The following is an 18,612-nucleotide window of genomic DNA, read 5'->3' on the forward strand; positions in this document are numbered from 1 at the left end:
TACAATTATTCCTAGATCAGTGGTTCTCAAGCTTTTTTTATTTCAAGGACCCCCATAACTCTGTGAGTGTACAAAATGGAACCAAATGGAACCGTAAGGGTCCATTTGGTTCCATTTGTACACTCTCAGAGTTACAGACTTGTAAGGGTCCATTTGAAACCCCCTCAAAGAACCCTGAGGGTCCCCGGACCCCACTTTGAGAACCCAAAACGGTATAATTGTGGCCTTCATTATAATTTTTGATAAACACAAATTCAATCATACATTACATACAGTATTGCATACATTGTAGTGGTTCTCAAAGTGAGGTCCATGGACCCTCTGGGTTACTGATGGACTAGCCTCGATCTCCAGGCTTTTATTTTTTAGTTTTGCTAAAAAAAATAAAAGCCTGGACCAGCGAGTCGGTGTTCCGGGCATAGGAAGTGTTTAATTTCCCCAACCAACCAGAGTGCAGTGGGCGTCGCTCCAAATGTTGTGTTGTGACGGGGCGGGGGGCTGACGGACAGATCGGTGAACCAATGGGATCACACTAGTGATGAGCGGGCCGACCCGTAACCCGCCGGTCAACCCGCGGCGCGGTGGGTGGTCGAGTCAGGATTTCAGAGGCAATTATGCGGGCTGCGGGTGAGCGGGTCAGCCGCTCTCACACGCAAAAAAAATAAATAATCACATGCTCTTGTTTTGTCTTTATTCCTAATAAGAATAAGAATAATAACAATAAAACAGTTTGTATACACTTGGGGTGTAATACTTGAAGATTATTTTCCTTCATGATTTCACAGAATTATAGGTACGACCCGCGGGGCGGGTTGAGCCATAGATTTATATATGGGTTCGCGGGGCGGGTAGAGGTGGGTTGGGTTCCGTGGCGGGGCGGGTCATGAAAAAACCCGACCCGCACATCACTAGATCACACGCATTCTCTCTCTGGAGATGTTAAATCAGCCTACTGATGGACCCTTACAGGTCTGTAACTATGAGAGTGTACAAATGGAACCAAATGGACCCTTACAGGTCTGTAACTATGAGAGTGTACACATGGAACATTCCATTTGTACATTATCAGAGTTATGGTAATCTCTCAAGAACAGCTTCTGCACTGCGTTGGAATCTGTTGGGGAGGTTCGTCATAACGAGTGCGCATTCAGATCAGGAAGTAGGCCGCGCTTTACCCAATCACATGTAGTGGGCGGGATTCACATGTCCGTCGATCTTTCCCCCTCGAAACAAACCGAAACTAATTTAACAATAGCGTCCGCGGAGCAGACAAAACCACGGAAATATATTCACATTTTAACTTACTCTTTCATCATAGAAACAAGTGGGCTTATAACCAAAACGATCCATGTTCTCTGGGAGAAGTGGTGTTAGTGTTCCGTGTAGAAATATTGTTAGTGGGAATGAAAACATAGTCGCACCAACCGGAAGTGATGCGCTGAAGGCGCATCACAAACACCGGTTTCCTTGTGCTCTGGTGTTACGTTTTCGTCCGCCCAGAGCCAACAGACATAGAACAAACAGCAGAGGGCGCTGTTTTTCATTTTCAGTTGGCGATGGGTTCCCAGATTGGAGTTATGGTGGTCCTTGAAATATATATATTTTTTAAACAAATGTAAGAAGTCCACATACCCTTCACACACCTACCTCAATAACAATGAAACGCATACCACACACACTGGCATGTGACACTTTACATGTCAAGGGGCCACAGAAAGTGTCACGTCTTTTTTATTTGGATATCACGTCCTCACATAGACTGTATAAAAAGAATGGACAGTGTCACGCCATTGGTTTCTACAGACCGTAAATGAAGCCGATTGTTCAGGAATGTGCAATCCGCCATCTTTAATATATACCAAAGTCAAAGGGCACGTCGGAAATCAAACGCTATTGCTTGAGACCAGACATGTGACCAAATTGGGGGCGGGTCAACCAGACATGTGACCAGGGAACCGGAAAACAATCCCCAAAGGTTGTGTAGCTTGTCAATCAAGAGCGGGGGCGGGGAATGAATGCTATTGGTTGTATAGGTTGTCAATCAAATCATCCCGCCCCTACTTTATCGTCAATTTTAAAATAAAGGGGACCATAATTTAGCAAAAAGCATATCATGATGATTGAAAGGAGACTTTAAACTAGCGACTGGAAGCATATAGTATTTATGACATAAATATTATTTAAGGTACGAATTTTTATTAAAGTTCGTCAAAAATAGCCTGGTAAACCCCCTCCCTCCGGAAATCTCATTTGCATTTGATTTCAGGGAGGTCTGGGATTGCGCAGGGAGTAGAGATGGCCGAACACTGCGTGTCCGAACCAATCAGCGGCTGCTAGGGGCGGGATCATCCAATCACCTGCCTAGTAGCTTGAAAAAAAGAAAAACTGTCTGTCATCGATTCTGCGACCGGAGTCTCAGATGGGAAGTAGGCTGTGAAACAAATGTGTGTCGCAAGCTTCTTCCATTTGACGGTGTCAGGTTACGTCAAAAACCCATCCGCTTGCAATGAGAGAATATTCTTTCTGACACCTGCAGGGGTAAAACAGCACCATACAGGCCATTCATATGAACTGTCTCTCTTCCGTATCGGCTTCAATGTAAATGTGTCAGGCTGGCCCCTTGCGTCCACAGAGCTACACATGCACTGAGCGACATGCCTCTGCTCAGTGGTTGTGTCTCCGAGACCCTCTGCTTAGGAAAGGACATTTCCCCCAAAAGTTGAACCATTTTCTGCCTGAGTTTTCCAAGAGTTCACCATATATTATTTATTAATTCAGATGGGGGGGGTCTGCGAAGAAATACAATAATTTGACATGCATATGTTTGAGGACTGTTTAAACAATAATAAAATCAAAAAAGTAACTACACTTTAAAAGCCCAAAAAGCAACACGCAACAACCAATATTTACAAGCAACTTTACAGGAAAAACAAGCCTTAAGTCGATTATAATAATCGGACATGGCAACCCACAGATCAGCTGCGCACACTACAGCGTTTTCTATCACTGGTGTGTCACCGTCTAAAGGCAAAATAAAATGTGAGAACGCAACGGCACTTTGACGTTTTGACTAGAGACCGTTGTCATCTAAACGTAGCCTAAAAGTCAATAATTTGATGACTGGCAGCGGTTCCGGTAGGAGACACGAAGAGTCCCCCATCTGAAAATGTTTTGTGCCAGGGACCCCTAGAAGTGTTAAAAGAAATTCAAAATGATAAAATCTGCTATTTTTCAAAAATAGCAGATGTACACGTGCGGCAGGAAATGAGCTTGTATATCTGCTATTTTTGAGAACCACTGTTCTAGACTCTAGACCACTGTTCTAAATCCTAAGAGTTCTCTGAAAAACGTATGTTGCTATTATATAGCTAAAATCTAAAATGACACAGATGCTTTCCCGGTTTTAATGGGTTACTGCATACCTACATACTGCAGTCCACATGGACATGACAGGAGGTACATAATGCCCGGTAGATGTTCATGTGAGGCATTGTCTGTCATACTAGTCCCTAGAAGTGATGTAAGGGGTGACAGTGTGTGTGTGTGTGTGTGTGTGCGTGCGTGCGTGCGTGTGCGTGCGTGCGTGTGCGTTCTCACATGTTGCACAGTTGCGACAGACAAAGAATCCAGTCATAAGGCTCCCTGCCATAACCCCTGTAGACATAAACTGGTTGGATCGAGGTGTGTGTCCCCTCCACAAGCACTAGAAAATAGTCAACATTCCGCACAATGCATCCGCACAAACCAAAAACTCTCAACGTTCACACGTACATGACATTCTTGAAGGTTTCTATAGCTCTACAATGGAAAAACACATTTTACACATATGTTACATACATATACATATATGATAGACACACACGCACACACATGCCGTGCAGTGTGCACATATACACATATGGATAGTATTTAACGCGTCCGCACGTACCAGAAACTCTCCACGTTCACATGAGTTTAACCACTTTATCCATTTACACGTTGGCTATTCAAAAAATAGCAGATCTACAAGCTCACAGCGTGTAACTTCGTGCAGCGCTGCAAGCTTGTACGTCTGCTATTTTTGAGAAAATCCTTGGAAGATTTTGAATAATTGTGACTTTTTTTCTTTTTTTTACATAAATATTCTCCTTCTGGGGGTCCCTAGCACAAAACCTTTTCAGATGGGGGGTCCGTGGCCAAATATATATATACGTATCCAGTGGTGTAAAGTAACTAAGTACATGTACTCAAGTACTGTACTTAAGTATAATTTTGAGGTATTTGTACTTTACTTGAGTATCTCCAATTTCCAATACTTTTACTTCTACTCCACTACTATCTCAGAGGCAAATATTGTACCTTTACTCCACTATTATTTGAAAACTTTAGTTACTAGTTACCTTGTAGATTTGGATTATTATTACAAAACAACATACATTACTCAAAATAGCCGATCTACAAGCTCACAACGCGTTGCATCACGACGCATTGTGAGCTTGTCGATCTGCTATTTTCAAACGATTTTTATACATTTAAAAACTTGAAACGTGAAACTTCTGCATAATGAGTACTTTTACTTTTGGTACTTTAAGGACATTTTGATGCCAATACTTTTACGAGTCCTTTCTGAATTCCGGACTTTTACTTGTAACAGAGTATTTCTACATTGCACTATTGACACTTTTACTTAAGTAAAAACATTTTTAAAACTTTTTCCACTACAACTGTGTATATCAGTTTGGGGGTCTCCTTGACATGGAACGGTCTGTGTGTCATCCTATCAGGTAACGTGACCATGCTGTTGGCCATGGGACATGACGACGGGGTAGGGCAGTACGCCGGCTTCAGGCTGCCCCGCTGTGTGGTCACTCTGGGGAAGAGCAAAGACCTGCTGCTGTGGAAGAGCTGGAGGGACATGGGACAGAAGTCACCCTGAATCAACCTGCAGGCCACCCAACCAGGACACCCTGAATGTGTAGACAGGGTTCATTTGCTTTACCCATGGCATCCTATAGTTTCAATGTATAGATTATAATTGTTTGTATATTATGTTGCTTAGCCCATTAAAGTCGTGAAAATGTGTGCAAATCTTTGAATATATATATATATTATTATATATTATAAATACACTTTTCTGGGGGTCCCTGGAACAATCTTTTTTTCTCCTAAGTTTGAGAACCACTTATATATATATAGCAACGTGCATTTTTTTTTTTTAACTGTTAGCATTTAGAAGACATTTGTAGAATCACCCTGAAGCAACGATTTGAGTTAAAAATGTTCCCTTAAAAAATATATATATATATTCAAAGATTTGCACAAATGTTCACGATTAAAAAAAAATAGCAGATCTACATAGGTGCCGCGCTATGAGCTTGTACATCTGCTATTTTTGAATAGCCAAATAAATCAAAAAATGACACAGACACGTTCCCGGCCTTAATGGATTAAAGGGACAGTTCACCCTTAATTATTAGGTTAGGAATGCGACAAAAACAAACAAAATCTAGTCTCCATGGGGTGACTAATCAATAGAAAACAAGTCATTTTTGGGGTGAACTATCCCTTTAAAACTGATGCTAGGTTCTTGGTTTACCTGTGATCCTATAGTTTACTGAGGCACTACACTGTCTCTCTGCATTCTATGTATGCGTTTACCTTGTTTTCTGTAAGTCGCTCTGGATAAAGAGCATCTGCTAAATGCCTAAATTGTAAATTGAGTGAACCCAGCTCTCTCTAGCCAGATCCAATTCTCACATTTCTGCCTCCAATGCTGTGTTACGATGAAATTGGTGACCTGCTGAAATACGTGACCATCTTGTGGACTTAACAAAAAAAGAATCAATGCTACCCATGGGTCACGGACATATCTTTTGGGGATATCTTAGATTGCGTCATTCAGTGTTCCAAAAATAAACAAATCAGCCCTGTGATTCTGTCTGAGGTATGCGACTCGTTTATGATATAGTTACATTTGATAATGTCTGGGGGGAAAAATCGTAAATCTTTGGATACATTTGTAGGCTACATTTTCACCGTCAGTTGATGCTTCACGAGACGCTTCTGAGATTTCCCTGTGGGATTTCCAACTGAACTGTGACCCAGGGGGATAGCGGCCTCTAGTGGCGGCAGTGATGTCACACTTCTGTGCTCTGGCAGTGGTTCTCAACCCCCACATGATTTTAGTAAAACATTACTTCATCAAAAGTAATCAACAAACTAAAAACTGGTCAAACATTGGCCAAATAGTAAATAGCAGATGTACATACATACTGTAGCTTGTAGATCTGCTATTTTTAACAGAGTCAAACTAAATGTACGCTAATGCCTCAATTCCTATACAATTCCAAGTGCTTGTCAGGGTGTCAGTCCCCAGTTCAAATATGATTATTTTGGGGGGTCGCGTCCTGAAAAGGTTGAGAACCACTGCTCTGTGGGTCTTGCTGTAATGACCTTGAGCAAGGCACTATCTTCTGTTCCTACCTCTGTCTAGAAGGATCTGTGGTAGTTTATCAGACAGTTTCTAGCAGTGTTGACCTAATATGGGAAAAACCCATTAGGTACAACACTCAACTTTTACATTGGTTTCATCAAAGTGCCTTATATTGGGCGGCTGTGGCTCAGGAGGTAGAGCAGGTCGTCCATTGATCCGTGGGTCGGCGGTTCGAATCCCAACTCCTCCTGTCCACATGTCGAAGTGTCCTTGGGCAAGACACTGAACCCTACATTGCCTCCAATGATTCGGTCGGCACTAGCTTGCCACCATTGGTGTGTGAATGTGGGAAAAGTGGGGACGCTGGCGTTGACTGTTTCCCCCCCCCCCTGTATGAATGAATGAACCATTGTAAAGCGCTTTGAGTAAGTTTGAGTACTTAGAAAAGCGCCATATAAATGCAATTCATTATTATTATTATTATATTTGAATGATGTTTTGTTATTATTTTTTGCTAGTAATGCTACAAACAGCTTACCATATTATTTTGTAATGATAAACTGATGTGTAAAAGATGACTTCACCATTTTTTTTTACCCGTCTTCATATAATTGGTCCTCACTAATAGTAGTCCATGAGCCAGAGCCCCAAAATTGAGCAATGATTATCGGAAGAGTGGGCAAAACCAAACCTATATTAAATTGTTCATAGGGTCAATACGAGTAAATAAATATATGATAACCTTTCCACAGGAGCAGCTTTTTCATAGTTATCACACATTTTGTTATTTTCCCCATACGTACATGACAGGTGAAAAAAATGACAATTTAAAAAAGGGTTATCATAATGAAACTTCCTGAGTTGATACTTGCATGAAGACAATGATTTATCGTATTACAAGTTTTCTGAAATTGTATATTTAAATATGCGAATTAGGCATTTAGTCCATGAGCCAGAGCCCCAAAATTGAGCCAGATATTGAATATTCCCTCGTTAAAAACCTTTGACTCCAACATCTTAACAAAATGAAATAAGAATGTTCACTCTGGCTTTGTCCAATGTTCCAATGTTGATTCTGGCAAGTTATACAAATTCGGGCATATTTTCGTAATGCCTAATTTGCATATTTAAATATACAATTTCAGAAAACTTGTAATACGATAAATCATTGTCTTCATGTAAGTAATCAACTCAGGAAATTTAATTATGATAACTCTTTTTTAAATGTAATTTTTTCACCTGTCATGTACGTATGGGGAAAATAACAAAATGTGTGATAACCATGACAAAGCTGCTCCTGTGGAGAGGTTATCATATATTTATTTACTCGTATTGACCCTATGAACAATTTAATATAGGTATGGTTTTGCCCACTCTTTCGATAATGAAATCTTGTCTGGCTCATGGACTATAGTACCATTTCTACCCGTCTATGTGTAAGAGGAGGGTGTGGACAGTTCAGAAGACCTCCTACCAGTGACATCATCGATGGGGAAAGGTTAGGCTATATTCATAATGGAAGCCAGTGCTCTCGCGTTGATACAAGTCAAAATAAAAACATTTAAATATTGTTGGGTTTCTGAACTGTCCACAGCCCTCTGAGACACAGGCAGAGTAAAAAAAAAAACATTTTTTCATGAGCATTAGTGAGGACCAATATGAATAGGTTGAAAATGGGCAAAGTCATCCTCTAAGATTAGAGAACAAGGTTTTGGACAATTTCTTTTTAAATAAATAGTTCAAGCAAAAATCATTTTAAAAAGATACAACTTTAATATACAATATTTTACACATTAAAAAAAAACATTTCATACAGTTTGTTTGTGTTGTCATTCATAACAATTAAGTTACACTCAAGCACATTGTCCAGAAGGCCACTGCAGTTTTCAGGGCCTCATGCCTCATCTGCAGTGTGTGTGTGTGTGTGTGAGAGAGAAATCAAGCAGTCTTCATTATCTTGCCATTTTAAGCTTTGTTTTGGCACATCGTAATAAATCACAGCCTTTACTATACAATTTGTTTTTCCTTCAACAAAATTCAGACAAGTATGATTTCACAGATCAATGCTTTTCATTGTGGCTCGCCAGGAACCCTGGAGTTTGAAGCACTGCTTTAGAAGCGGAACACGATAAACATTCTAACCGTCAAACAACATGTCTGATGATCAAATTCACAGCAGCACCATAACAGAGGAAGCCATTTTTACTGACAAACGTCCCATGTCGACATCAAGGAAGGAAAGCGTTTACATTCAGGTCATTTGTCGACATACAGTAAATGAGATTACGTAAAAAAAACACAAGACTTCAAACACCTGCTTTATAAAGATTAAAAACGACGTCCTTTATAATGAGGTAGAGAAAGGGACAAATGGAATATTGTCAGATACTAAAGCAAGGACTTAAAATAGGCTGTTAAGTTAGCAGCCAACAGGAGAGGGCGCCAGATCCTCAAGACTCCAGTGTAACACTGGACAGTGGAACACTAAAGCCACATAAAAGAGTTATTGCACTAAAGCCACATAAAAGAGTTATTACAAATCAATAAATATATATTTTTTAAACTCAAAATGTAAAAATGAGAAACTAAATAATGGTATCCCCTCCACACAGTGTAGTGTTAAGAGGGGGAGCATTTTGACTTTTCCGGCTACTGTCCCAGTTGCCATCATGCCATCACATAATTAACAAAAATAAATATTATTGCAGACAATACTGCAAGCTGCTTACATGAGCCGTGTTAACAGACCACCACAGTGACTTAATAATACAGATCTTATTCTTCTCACAGATGTATAAAGATTCTTCTATTCTTCTCTATAAACTGGAAGTACCAGTTCCACACACCCTTATAAAAAGGCAGAGAGGCTTGGTCAGACAGAAACCAGCGGTTGTGTGTCACTAAAAACCTCACTGCAGAACAACGTCAACTATTCAGGTTTGAGCAACAGGCAGAGCAATAAGCTACTGTATTTAATCATGTACGGGGGGGTGGGGGGGGGGGGTAGCGGCTTCACACAGCTGCCAAACAGTGAACTGGTAAAGCCGGTTGGCGAGGTGAGGTTGGCCTCACGTTACGTCTGCCTGTCGGAATGTTGTCCTTAAGTTTGTTGTTGAGTTGGAGAGCGAGAGTGAGAGTGAGTGTCATCTCCATGGAATGTTTCAGCAATTCCACGAAGATGACATTTATAGTCCCTGTCGGGCACAAAACTGCGCAAATTGCCGTTCTACCGGCTATTTGACAAAATTGGAAAGTGGTTAAGTCTGTCTATGGGTTTTACGGAATCTTATAAAGAGTGTGTCACAGAGGACTGAAGAATGAGATGATGCAACGTCTGACACAGTGGTCAAATGACGAGTTGAGAAGGAAAACGGTGACAAGTTAAACCTCAAGCCATTGTGTACAAGTGATAACTTCTAACGTAGAAAATGTGATTAAGTGTCGCTAGACGGACAAAAAATTAATGATAAATAAATTGTTCCGGGGCCTCTGTGTTCATGATAACTCTGGTTTTAGCTGGTAGCACCACACACATACATAAGATACTGGGGAGACACAAAGTCATGGTCTTTGTGGAACCCCATAAGTAAGTGTGGCACGTGTTCTCTGAAAACCTTTTTAAAAGAATTGTAGCGTTAAAAAAACAAAAACAAGGTCCGCTCAGTTTCCTGGTGGACACAGTCTTAAGAGATGAGGGTTTGGCGAGCTTGTATGTCTGCTAATCGTTCATCATACGACAACGAGGCACGAACCCCCCCGGGCGTTACTCCGTCTTGACGGCCTTGCGTTCGCCCCCGCCCCCAACGTCCTTGCGTTTGGGGGCCTTGACGATGTAGGCGTTGTAGAAGAAGCGCGCGAACAGCAGCAGGTAGCTGAGGTACATGAGCGTGGCCCACACGATGTTGTCCGGGTACGAGTGGCAGTCGCCGTGGCGCATCCAGCGCCAGACCAGCGCCGCCACCGTCAGGCCCATGGCCATCTGGGCGATCTGCGAGGCCGTGATGAGGGCGGCGAGCGGGCGCGGCACGCGGTAGCCGGCGGCGCGCACGGCGTAGTAGCTGTACATGAGCGCGTGGACGCAGTAGTTCATGGTCATGAACCAGCCGCCGCCGGCCACCTGGTCCTTGTAGGAGTACCAGGAGTAGCAGAGGACCGTGACGTGGTGGTACCAGTGCAGGAAGATCAGGGGCTGCTTGCGGAGCACGATGAACGCTGTGTCACCTGTGGGGGGGGGGGGGGGGAGGAGAGAGGACCGTTAGGATGAGGTCGCAATCGTATAAAATAGTAGTGGTGGGAAAAGTACCCAAATGTTTTTGCTTGAGTAAAAGTATCAATGCTGCGATGTAGAAGTACTCGTTGCAGGTAAAAGTCCGGAATTCAAAATTGTTCAGAGGCAAATATTGTACTTTTACTCCACTACAATTATTTGAACACTTTAGTTACTAGTTACTTTGTAGATTTTGATTATTACTACAAAACATATACATTAACACTTCAGCCCTATATACATTTCGGCCATTTGAAAATAGCCGAGCTACAAGCTCACAATGCAACAATGTGAGCTTGTAGATTGTTATTTTCAAAATATTTTTACACATTTTGTACATTTGAAAACTTGGGAAATTCTGCATAATGAGTACTTTCTACTTTTGGTACTTTAAGTACATTTTGAAACCAACACTTTTGTACTTTTACTCAAGTTAATTTCAAATTGCAGACATTTACTTGGAACAGAGTATTTCTACATTGCAGTATTGATACTTTTACTTAAGCAAAAAAAATGTAGTACTTTTTCCAACGGACAGCGACGATATGTGATGTACGTGGTCAACCAGGACATGTTGACCCAAAGCACCAGATAAAGCACACAGTGGTCTCTGAACTATCGACTCACCCAGCTCAGGAGCTTTGCTCAGGACGAAGGCGTAGGCCCAGAACTTGCTGACCGGTCCGCTGTAGAAGCTCTGGTTGCAGATGGACGCCCGGAACCCGCTGGTGGTCAACATGTGGGACATGTAGCGGCCGGTCCGCACCGCCCCGACGATACTGGAAAACACACAACGACACATTCACAGTTAACTTTGCTGTCACATATAACTAGTGGTGGAAAAAAGTACTTTTTACTTAAGTAAAAGTATCAATACTGCAATGTTGAGGTACTCTGTTACAAGTAAAAGTCTGGAATTCAAAATTTACTGGAGTAAAAGTACAAAAGTATTGGTATCAAAATATACTAAAGTATAGGTTTGAAAATAGCAGATCTACAAGCTCACAACGCGTCACAATGCGACGTAGATCCGCTATTTTCAAATAGCCTCGGTATAAAAATAGGGCTGAAGTGGTTAATGTATATTTTATAATGTAATCATTTATATCTGCAAAGTAACCAAAGTTTTCAAATAATTGTAGTGGAGTAAAAGTACAACATTTGCCTCTGAGATATAGTGGAGTAGAAGTAAAAGTATAGACAATTGGAAATACTCCAGTAAAGTAAAAGTACCTCAGAATTGTACTCGAGTACAGTACTTGAGTAAATGTACTTACTTTACACCACTGTTTAGTGGTGAAACAATGTAGGGTGTGACTGCTCTGTGTGTTAGTTTGTGTAACACTGTGAAACTCAAGGTTGTGTTATTACTACATGCCTGCAATAACAACTGTATCAACATGAGAATGAAGTCTAGATCAGTGGTTCTCAACCAGACGGTCCGGGGACCACCAGTGGGTCCCCAGAAAATGTGTATATATATATATATATATATATACACACATACATACACACACACACACACACATTTTTAAAGCCAACATTTTTAACTCAAATCTTCCCTGGCACAAAACATTTTCAGATGGGGGTCCGCAGCCACTACAAATGTCTTCTAAATCCTAAATTTTTTTGAAAAACATAGGTTTCTATATCAGTGGTTCTCAAGGACCCCCAAAATTATATGTATTTGGCCGCGGACCCCCATCTCAACAGTGTTTTGTTCGAGGGACCCCCAAAAGCAAAGATTTGAGTTAAAATGTTTGCTTTAAAAAATATATACGTATATATATATATATATATATATATATATATATATATATATATATATATATATATTCAAAGATTTGACACATTTTCACGATTCTTTTTTCAAAATATAGCAGATCTAAAAGCTCATAGCGCGGCATTATGAGCTGCCTTGTACATCATCTATTTTTGAATAGTTCACTAACCAGAACCCAGTGGTTATTCATCGAACCATAGCAGATGTGCACGTTTTGTTTACTAGGTGGTTTAAGAGGAAATCAAAGAGCTTGTATAGGAAGCGTTCAGACGGTGTTGTCAGAGGACAGAGCTCACGCTTCAGAGCCTTGGCCACGTTGTTTCATGATAATAAGAGTATTGTTCCCAGGAGATGGGTGACATGTAAGGAGACACTGCCTCAACAAATATGTTGAGCGCAGACATTAATAACTTAAAGCTAGTGTCTTCCGTTTTTGTGGGGGAACGCTTTCGCTGAAAATGGGGGAACGCTTTCGCTGAAAATAGCAGATCGACAAGCTCACAACACGACACGCAGGGCGACACGTTGTGAGCTTGTCGATCTGCTATTTTCAGCGAAAGCTATGCTGCGACAGCAACATAGAATCGTTTTTTTAATGTTTACCCCCTTTTTCTCCCCAAATAATTGTGGTTAAACTAGTTTATACAATTTGTTTACAGAAGTCCCCAAGGGGGCTGGGAGGCCATTTTTGTCCACCAATGTGTACAAGCAAACATTACAACAATGCACACACACACACACACACACACACGCTCGTTCTATAAAGCACATAATCATATCCATAGTGTGAGATTAGTCATGTGTAGTGGAATAAACAAAAACAATTTACTAAGTGCTTCGAAATATGATTCAATTGTGTGTGTGTGTGTCACACACACACACACACACACACACACACACACACATTAAGCCTAATCCATGGCTAGAACCATATGAATTGATGTAGGCAGGAATAGCTGCTCAATCCAGCCTGTCTATAATCCAACCACTAAACAGGATGCATGTCATCTGACTACAACTATTTCATATTATGACTTCTCCCCCTCAGTGCAGTATCTACTAATGCAGGGGTCTTCAATGCGTTTCTAAGGACCCCCTAGCTGAGAGCAAGATGAAGCAGGGACCCCCCACAACATATTGTGTTTTGCTAGTCATAGATGGCTTCGTAGACTTATTTGACAGCACTGAATGACATGAATAATGTCTTACTATGGATGTGATTATGTACAAAACATGTGTGCATCGATCTAATGTTTTGCTTGTACAAATATTACATGACAAGACGGAGTGCCGACATAATGACGGCGAGCGTTCGTTTCATCTCCATGGCAACCTAACAATACACGCACTGGCAGTCTGGCACAGCTGATAGGTAGGTTTAAAAAGAGAAAAACACACCAAAACAGGGTTCTTTTTTTAAATATCTTAAAAGTGTGTTTGAATTTTTTTTAACACAAAACTTCTATTGTGGCGGTCCCTGGCACAAAACATTTTCAGATGGGGGGGTCCGCGGCCAAATATATACCATTTTGGGGGTCCTTGGCACGACAAAAGTTTGAGAACTACTGGTTTAGAAGGCATTTTGATTTTGTCGGCCTCAGGTCTTAATGTTAAAAAAATATATCTTATTTTCTATCAATTACACACCCCATGAAGCCTTGAATTCATGGATATTGTTTTGTTTTTGTCGCATTCCTAAGCCAATAATTTGATGACCGGGTGTATTTCCGGTAGGAGACTCAAAGAGACTCCTTAGAGTCTCCTACCGGATACATTAGTATCTTTCTGCCGTCAATCAAATTATTGGCTTAGGAATGCGACAAAAACAAAACAATATCCATGAATTCAAGGCTTCGTGGGGTGTGTAATTGATAGAAAATAAGATTTATTTTTAACATTAAGACCCGAGGCCGATAGTACAAAATCAAAATGCCTAAAAACTAAAAACATCTCCATGAATTCAAAGCTTCATGGGGTGTGTAAGTGTAATTAATAGAAAATAAGTAATTTTTTGGGTGAACTATCCCTTTAAAAAAAAAAAGGTATAAAGACTCACCTGAAGATGGCGAGACTGAGAGACCAGAGGATGAGGGGGGTCCGCAGGTTTAATTTGGGCCTCTCTCTCATGAAGTGTCGTCCTCCGAACACCAGCATCACATACAGCCCACAGAACACAAACGAAACACTCCTGGAAACAAACAAAAAAAACAAAAAAAACTTTATGAATACCGGCAGCAGCACAATACAACACAGCCCACAGAACTAGGTTGTAGTTACTCCACTACAATCATTTGAAAACTTTAGTTACTAGTTACTTTGCAGATATAAATTTGTTATAAAACATACATTAACCACTTTAGCCCTATTTTATACCTTGGCTATTTGAAAATAGCGCGTTGTGAGCTTGTAGATCTGCTATTTTCAAACATTTTTGTACTTTTACTTTTGGTACTTTAAGTACATTTTGATACCAATACATTTGTACTTTTACTCAAGTAAATTTAGAATTCTGGACTTTTACTTGTAACAGAGTACTTTTACATTGCAGTATTGATACTTTTACAACACAGTTGTGGAGAACCGGTATCGGTACATCTCTACTTTAAGTAAAGGCCCATGTCCTCCACATAGACAGCAGGTTAAGTATAGCAGCACCTTCACAGTATTTACTGAGCCTAAAATAAATGCTATAGATTAAAACAGGATGAGCTCATTCTTTCCATTGACTCACCACTGACTTGCATTCTATTAGGTAGAAGACCTACAGTACAGAAAACCACCACTAGGAGGGGTCTAGTGAGACTCATAAAGGAGTCCTATGGCACAGTGGTTCTCAAACTGGGGTCCAGCAAACGTTGTTAATGTAGCATCACAATCGGTTTAACCACTTTAATCCCTATATACATTGGCTATTTGAAAATAGATCTACAAGCACACAACACAAGGTGTGATATGTTGATCTGCCATTTTCTAGAAATCTTCAATGTTTACTTAATACACTAATTTGGGGGTTCTTGACAATGAAAATGTTTAACTTTGGGAACCACTGACTGATGTAGTGACAGTATCATGTTAAGACCTGGAAATTGAATATTTGGAATATTTTTGAAACATTCTTCTAACAACACAAATCTGGCATGGCCGGGGCTCCCTGGCACTAAACGTTTTAATTTGGGGGTCTTTGCCATGAAAATATTTGAGAACCAGCTGGTTAAAATGAGAATGAAAACAATTTGGAAGCAAGACCAAATAAGCAACTACACTTTAGAGAAAAACAAGCCCAACGTCGCTTGTAATAAGCGGACATGGCAACACTGTCTGTCCCGTTTGCTTTTATCAAATAACAGCTTTTATGACAAATAAGTGACACTGTTAAGTGCTGGGATGCCACGTGTGAGGGAGAAAAATAACCCACACAAAACAATAAAGCTTGACTATTCAAACATAGCAGATATACAAGCTCATAGCGCAGCACCGAGTGCAGCGCAATGAGCTTGTAGATCTGATCGATGGCCATTTTCTCACAGAGTTATAACGCATCACGCGTGCAGTACGCCTCCCAACCGATAGGGTCGAGTAGAAAGCATAATGGAGAAAATACGGAGAAAATGGCCACCGATCGGATTAAAATGCTTGTTATTGAACGATACGGATTTATACAGGTACTTATGAGGGTCCATACATAATTGTAACATCCGTGGCCATGAAGTAAGCACTTTATATTTGATATGTGAACGTTTTATGTATATGTACGGGCCAAAAAGAGAAAGTGCAAACACTATTTTGAAGATCATCCATGACTGTCATATAATGACAAGTCATGTAGCTTGCATCCATTCCAGAGCAAAAAAAAGGACCATTTAACTCTGAGAGTGTAACAAATGGACCATTTGTTACACTCTCAGAGTGAAATAAATAAGATATAATTGACTCACCAGTTGGCTTGCATCCATTCCAAGGCTCCTCTCTCATCGAAGCGCCGCTCGAAGCTGAACGAAGACAGACCTATCTCTGATGACTCATTCATGCTTTAAAAATATATAAATACTCTTTAGAATAAAAACATTAAAAACCACACACACACTGCAGCGGCTCTGGAAAGCTCTTCACAAAACACACACACGCAGGCACTATAGTGGACAGAAGGTTAATGAAAGTGTGTGTTGTTCCTCCTTGACTGTCCTGTCTCTCTCTCTCTCTGTGTGTATGAGTCTGACGCACCTGTTATCTCACAGACATTAAATCCCATTAGCCAGGGGGGCGTGACCAAGCCATCCTCCACGCTGATTGGAGGAGGAGTTCACCTGTAAACCCCCCACCCCCAGCAGAGAGTACTGACTGAGATGATGATGATGATGATGATGGGGGGGGGAAGTATATGATGATTATTATTATTATTATTATTATTATTATTATTATTACTATTATTATTATTATTATTATTATTATTACGTCCTACATAACTTATTATTATGTCAACAAGTTGTCACATTCTATTCTATCTATTCTATTATTTTTAATAACAAATAATAATAAATGTAATACTACTGGATGAGATAACGTTAACAAACACGTAGAAGGTCAGTTTGATAAACCTCTTAAGACAGGTCAAATATATTTTATATGTGCAACAGCAGAGCGGCATTACAGTTTTATTTCATATCTTTAGCAGCAGTGTCAGAAAGGCACACACACATATTGTATAAGCCAGTATATAGTTCTGAACTATTTTCATGTCAAGGATCCCCAAAATAACTTGTATTGGCCACCATCTTAAATTATTTTCTGCCAGGGAAAATAAGAGAAAATGACCCCCTCAAGGACCCCTGGGGGTCCCTGGAACATGGGAACCGCTGGTATAAGCTATACTGACATGCAGTGGTGTAAAGTAACTGAGTACATTTACTCAAGTACTGTACTTAAGTACAATTTTGAGGTACTTTGAGGTACTCAGAGGCAAATATTGTACTTTTACACCATTACTATTATTTGACCACTTTAGTTACTGGTTACTTTGTAGATTTAGCTTACAAAACATACACACAACTTCAGCCCACACAACTTTGGCTGTTTGAAAATAGCCGATCTACAAGCTCACAATGTGTTGTGATGTGACGCGTTGTGAGCTTGCAGATCTGCTATTTTCAAAGGATTTTTTTATACACTTGAAAACTTGTGAAATGGGACATTCTGCATAATGAGTACTTTCTACTTTTGGTACTTTAAGTACATTTTGATACCAATACTTTTGTACTTTCACTCAAGTAAATGTTGAGCATTTTACTTGTAACAGAGTATTTCTACATTGCAGAATTGATACTTTTACTTGAGTAGACAAATTGAATACTTTTTCCACCACTGCTGACATGTACATCAAAAGTCTTTTCCACTGATACATGTGTGAGTAACATTTTGTTTTATTGTAACTTATTTTGTATCTCATTTAAGGGCTGTGACGGCCACAGGGTGTGTGGTGAAAGTGTGGTGAAATCTTCTTGTCTGGGGGGTCCCTGGCACAAAACTCTCTCTCTCTCTCTCTCTCTCTCTCTCTCTCTCTCTCTCTCTCTCTCTCTCTCTCTCTCTCTCTCTCTCTCTCTCTCTCTCTCTCTCTCTCTGTCTGTCTGTCTGTCTGTCACATACACACACGCACACGCACACACACACACACACACACACACACACACACACACACACACACACACACACACACACACACACACACACACACACACACTTGAACCATTTATTTTCTGTACGGTTGTTCTTATAATAAACCAATAAAACCAGTCAAGCTGTTTAGTTCTGGTTGGTATTTGGTGGCCTTGGGTCATGAAGATCACCTCTAGGCCGTCTTCACAACCTTCACATTCCCAAGAGGCCGCTCTGAGTCACTTTTACTTTACTGGAGTATTTCCAATTGTCTATACTTTTACTTCTGCTCCACTACATCTCAGAGGCAAATATTGTACTTTTACTCCACTACAATTGTTTGAAAACTTTAGTTACTAGTTACTTTGCAGAAATAAATGATTACATTATAAAATATATACATTAACCACTTCAGCCATGTTTTATACATAGGCTATTTGAAAATAGCCGATCTACAAGCTCACAACGCGTCGCATCGCGACGCGTTGTGAGCTTGTAGAT

General features: G+C 40.4%; 2 protein-coding genes across 4 annotated transcripts in view; one reads left to right on the plus strand and one right to left on the minus strand.

Moving 5' to 3' along the window:
- aifm2 (AIF family member 2) overlaps nt 1-5,187 on the plus strand; it is a gene marked incomplete at its 5' end in the record, with an annotated part of 30,567 nt that extends 25,380 nt beyond the window's left edge. For 2 of the 3 annotated variants that reach the window (XM_080449009.1, XM_080449010.1), the window contains one exon: nt 4,764-5,187. In XM_080449009.1, the coding sequence (XP_080305135.1) occupies nt 4,764-4,915 (152 nt within the window). In that variant the 3' untranslated portion in view covers nt 4,916-5,187. Of the gene's footprint in view, nt 1-2,266; nt 2,387-4,763 lie in introns of those variants that run through there. The other variant, XM_080449011.1, reaches the window with a different exon arrangement.
- A 2,975-nt stretch (nt 5,188-8,162) lies between these two features.
- LOC308099780 (very long chain fatty acid elongase 6-like) lies at nt 8,163-16,649 on the minus strand. Its single transcript, XM_080448568.1, has 4 exons — nt 16,398-16,649; nt 14,519-14,650; nt 11,307-11,458; nt 8,163-10,633 (listed from the first exon to the last, which is right to left on the minus strand). The coding sequence occupies exons 1-4, from the start codon at nt 16,487-16,489 to the stop codon at nt 10,176-10,178; spliced, it is 834 nt and encodes a 277-aa protein (XP_080304694.1). The 5' UTR covers nt 16,490-16,649; the 3' UTR covers nt 8,163-10,175.
- Nucleotides 16,650-18,612: the final 1,963 nt, after the last annotated feature.

Source organism: Gymnoscopelus braueri (genome assembly GCF_963280865.1).
Source record: "Gymnoscopelus braueri genome assembly, chromosome: 14".
In the NCBI taxonomy this organism is placed as follows: domain Eukaryota; kingdom Metazoa; phylum Chordata; class Actinopteri; order Myctophiformes; family Myctophidae; genus Gymnoscopelus; species Gymnoscopelus braueri.

What these genes read in the sequence shown, in the direction of transcription:
- LOC308099780 (XM_080448568.1), bottom strand. Translation starts at nt 16,489, where the DNA reads ATGAATGAGTCATCAGAGATAGGTCTGTCTTCGTTCAGCTTCGAGCGG. An exon ending in CTCAGTCTCGCCATCTTCAG is followed by an intron (nt 11,459 to 14,518) that starts GTGAGTCTTTAT and finishes TGTGTTTTCCAG; the next exon opens with TATCGTCGGGGCGGTGCGGA. An exon ending in GAGCAAAGCTCCTGAGCTGG is followed by an intron (nt 10,634 to 11,306) that starts GTGAGTCGATAG and finishes CCCCCCCCACAG; the next exon opens with GTGACACAGCGTTCATCGTG.